Raw genomic sequence first — 4236 nt, 5'->3', positions numbered from 1 at the left:
ACACACACACACACACACACACACACACACACACACACACACACACACAGATATCAAAATACAGTACATACTGAGATACTTGAGGCTATTTAATATTATCATCTAGATCACAGTCAACAGAGATGATCCAACTTACGTTCAAGAGGTTCTTGGTATCATTAACACTGACAACACAGTGTGTCTGTACACACTTCCCACAGCATTCATCTGAATCAGTTTCCAGGTATTTATATCCCTGAAAGAAAATGGGGGATTAAGTTGCTAAGTGCATTTTTTCATGTTCACTTTCCTGGAAAACATATTCTGAGAACAGCGACTTGTATTGCATTGTGTGTATGAGAATAATGGTTGAAAATTCGCTTACCATGTCACAGTTTTCTTGACATTTCTGAAACTCACAATTTATCTTGAATAAACCAGTACCAGGGTCCACCTCATTGGTACAGGTACAATCCTGACATTGAGGCCCAGGAACTGAAGAGCCAGGCTAGCAGATAAAGAAGAAATGTATTCATACTTGTGTTTTAGCCATACAGAACTTGTGCAGCAGAAATCATGAAAAACAAAAGTGTGATATTTCCATGAATTTCATATTTACCTGGTATTCATTGTCTTTGTGGACACAAACTCTTTTAGGCTCTAGAAAACAGCAAAACATTTGGAATTATATAAACATGTCACTATCATCATTAGGTTTTATATGAATTCAAACTATGAATTAATGAGCTCACCACATGTACGTTCTGGACAGCATTTTCCCTGAGGAACACTGACAACTGGCAAAAATCCTACCGGACAGTTCATGTTGTAGACTGGGCAAGTGTTGCTTTGACATTCTGTGGAGATAATATTAGGTTCATAGTAAATAATTAAGAGCATTCAACATCGTTATCAATGTATAACATTCTGAAAATTCTGGAGGACAATTGATACTGCATGTCTTACGGCAAACGAAGGTAGAACAGCAGGAGTCTGACGGATTCGTTTGGTTGACGAGAACAAACCCAGGGCCAGCGCAGTTTGCTATTGGTGGTGTTGGGCATGGCTTGGGTTTGCAAGTCACAGTCTTGGTGGACTCCTCACAGATGCAGTTTTGGCATTTGTACTCAAACCTTTCATTAAACTAAAAGAATAAATCATAATTGTGACTCAATTGTCTCTTGCAGGTAAATAGCAAAGGTTAGGATTTTAACTGATCATGACTCACCTCACGGGGAATGCCCTCAGGATCAAGACATCCTGTTGGAAAATGAACACTTCATGATTGATATGATATATTCAGCTCAATGATAAGACTATTCAGAATATGCACCACACCTACCACACTTATCAACACATACGCCGGACTCTTTGTTGAAGAGTTTCATTCCATCAGGACAAAAGCAGCCCTCAGTAGTGTAGTTCATGGTTGGTTCATTAGGACTGTAATATTGAATTGTCAAGAAATAACAGTTAGTTTATAGCTTTTCTTACATATCTATAAAACATAGCTAATTCAATACTATGTATTCTACTATTACTTATTGTTAACAAGAAACATCGATTGCCACTATCCATTATAATCTTTGTTTCAGGAAACGTTAATGTGCACGATGAACTGCAAAATGTATACACCTCATTTTTGTTTAAACTTACTTGTCTTCACAGCTTGGTTGTTCTGCAGGACCACATGGCTTGTAAACTTTGTTTGACGGGCAGTTAATTACTGTAAGTGAAGCAAAGAACTCAATTAGTTATTTTGAAAATACATACTTCTTACCTACCTACTATATATAATAAAATGCACAGCAGCCTGTTTAATGTGTGCTAGATATAACAAAAGTAAATTAAATGAGTTACCCCTTTTGATTCCACTGATCTCAGCATTTACAGTTAAAAATAATGAGGGGTTACTTACCACACAGGCTGGTGTGGTTCCTCCAGTGCAGACAAACCCCAGCCTGAGCACAGGCAGCAGCATAAGTCTGCAAACTTGTGCACTCCACTGCTGGGTTGGAAACATGGCAGCTATCAAAAACACAACCTTGATAGAAATTGTCAGGAGAGACAAAGGGATGGCACGCCTCAAAGAGACTGTGAAAGGAAAACACAAACAAAAATAAAAATTGTGTTTTAATATGTCAAAGTTATGGGGATAAATGTGTAATACTACAATAGATTAGATAATTTCTACCTGCTCTTAAGCATTTGACAAATGGAGTCTGGATTGCATGGAGTAAAGGTTGGTGGAGGTCCAGGTATATTGGTGGGCAGTACAGATGGTATGGGACAGTTGGGTTGGTAAATGTGCTTTGCAGGCCAATAGTCAGCCATCACTGCACAATTTTCTACGAGCTTGCCTCCAGGCAGCATGCAGTCATTAGCCTGGTTATTATCGCATGTTCCTGATGGTAGTCACAAAGCAGTTTAAATTACAATCAACTTCAAATAAAGGATTTGCCAATACGGCCACAGGTGAAATATATGTTCTTACCACAATGGCCCTGTGTGTTATCGCCAAAATATTGATTTGGAAGGGTGACACTAAAGCCAGTTATTCCAAATGTAATAACCACTTTTAGGCGAGGGATCTCCAAAACCAAGTTAATACCAGAGTCCAAGATTTTAACACCTTGATGTGAATAAGGTAGTTTCAGACGGACTCCATTTTTCAGTGCCTACAAAGATAAAAGTAATACATTATGTGATAAGAAAAAATATTCTGTACTATGACAAAAGGATTCATCAAACTATTCCATCAACATTAACAGTGATAATCTACTTAAATTAGCCCAGTGAGATTTTCTGAACATACAATTAAACTTTATTATGATCATACATTGTCTTACCTCCAACTGCGCTGCTCCAAGAAGATTATGATTTATGAGTGCGACAACTTCTGATTGGTACGATATGATTATTGATCGTGGACAAGAAACATCTTCAGTGGGATCACAATAGACATTGTCAATATAAATGTTCAAATTATGTTTTGGTACAATTTCTTCTATCAAGACGTAAGTACAGTTTCCTTGATAACTGTAGTAGAATCCATCAAATGTGATGTAATGAGGATCTCCCCAGCCTTCACAAACACCTGAAAAGAAACAAAACAATCAGTTAAAAATGACCAATGTACTTATAAAGAAACGTAAAAATGAATAAATATATCATACACCCTTTTATCCACAGAATGACTTACAGTCACAAGCGTAATGCTGGCAGCAGTGGTACTCATCATAGACAAGAACTGGTTTCTTTCCATTGGTACAAGTGATGTTCTTAAGGGGTGGACACTCATATGGAATTATTTCAATTGTATTATTCTCAATGCATCTGGCCATGGTGCAGTTGCACAATAAGAAGGTCTCATTTTGCTGATGTAAAGAGAAAAAAGGGGAAATATTTAAAGTATTTTGCAATAAATGCAATTATATATCTTAATGTGCAAGATACAATAACATTCTTACCACTACATCCCATTCAGGACAGACAGGTACAGGAATTGTGGGTGTGGGTATGGGATTGCAAGGGCCAGTCTTGTTGAGAATCTCGCAAATATCAGAACATATCATTGTGAGACAAACACCTGATCCAATGTCTTCCATGTCTAATATTACATCCTCTAAAGGTGAGATAAAGGTAAAAAAAGATTAAACAGTGGTAAGCTGCAAAACAAAGACTGAAAACTGATTTAGCTTTTTACAATCAAATACATTATTGTATTTTTTTCTTACCTGGATTATAATGCTTGCCATTAACTATGCAGAAGCATTGAGTAGTGGCAGTGATTTGGGGCACAGGTGATGGAGTCACTGATGTCGGCAATGTGGGACCAGTCACAGGTGATTCAAGTGTTGTTAAAGTTGTCGAAACAGTAGTTAGGTCTTCAGTTGTAGTTGTAGGTTCAGTTGGTGGGGTTGTAGATTTTGTAGTTGTGGTTGGCTCTTCGGTTGTTGTTGTAGTGGGTTCAGATGGCCGGGTTGAAGATTCTGTGGTTGGGGTTGGCTCTTGGGTTGTAGTAGTTGGTTCAGTTGGTGGAATTGTAGATTTTGTGGTTGTGGTTGGCTCTTGGGTTGTAGTAGTAGGTTCAGTTGGTGGAATTGTAGATTTTGTGGTTGTGGTTGGCTCTTGGGTTGTGGTAGTAGGTTCAGTTGATGGAATTGTAGATTTTGTGGTTGTCTCTTGGGTTGTGGTAGTTGGTGCAGTTGGTGGGGTTGTAGATTTTATGGTTGTGGTTGTCTCTTGGGTTGTAGT

At 38.0% G+C, this 4236-nt stretch overlaps 1 protein-coding gene across 6 annotated transcripts in view; it reads right to left on the bottom strand.

Annotated features, from left to right (window-relative positions):
* The window catches only part of muc2.1 (mucin 2.1), a 14173-nt gene that overhangs the window by 1029 nt on the left and 8908 nt on the right, over positions 1–4236 (bottom strand). For 3 of the 6 annotated variants that reach the window (XM_031859512.1, XM_031859520.1, XM_031859536.1), the window contains 15 exons: positions 3717–4236; positions 3450–3604; positions 3182–3356; positions 2829–3076; positions 2474–2657; positions 2174–2384; positions 1898–2073; positions 1636–1705; positions 1322–1422; positions 1208–1239; positions 946–1123; positions 732–836; positions 599–639; positions 365–487; positions 137–235 (listed from right to left, as the gene is read on the bottom strand). In XM_031859512.1, the coding sequence (XP_031715372.1) occupies positions 137–235; positions 365–487; positions 599–639; positions 732–836; positions 946–1123; positions 1208–1239; positions 1322–1422; positions 1636–1705; positions 1898–2073; positions 2174–2384; positions 2474–2657; positions 2829–3076; positions 3182–3356; positions 3450–3604; positions 3717–4236 (2418 nt within the window). The remainder of the gene's footprint in view (positions 1–136; positions 236–364; positions 488–598; positions 640–731; positions 837–945; positions 1124–1207; positions 1240–1321; positions 1423–1635; positions 1706–1897; positions 2074–2173; positions 2385–2473; positions 2658–2828; positions 3077–3181; positions 3357–3449; positions 3605–3716) is intronic. The other 3 variants (XM_031859546.1, XM_031859555.1, XM_031859528.1) reach the window with 2 other exon arrangements.

Source organism: Anarrhichthys ocellatus, unplaced genomic scaffold (genome assembly GCF_004355925.1).
Source record: "Anarrhichthys ocellatus isolate YVR2014 unplaced genomic scaffold, GSC_Weel_1.0 scaffold2, whole genome shotgun sequence".
Taxonomy (NCBI): Eukaryota; Metazoa; Chordata; class Actinopteri; order Perciformes; family Anarhichadidae; genus Anarrhichthys; species Anarrhichthys ocellatus.
The sequence above is the reverse complement of the archived record's forward strand: the minus strand, read 5'-3'. Positions and strand labels throughout refer to the sequence as shown.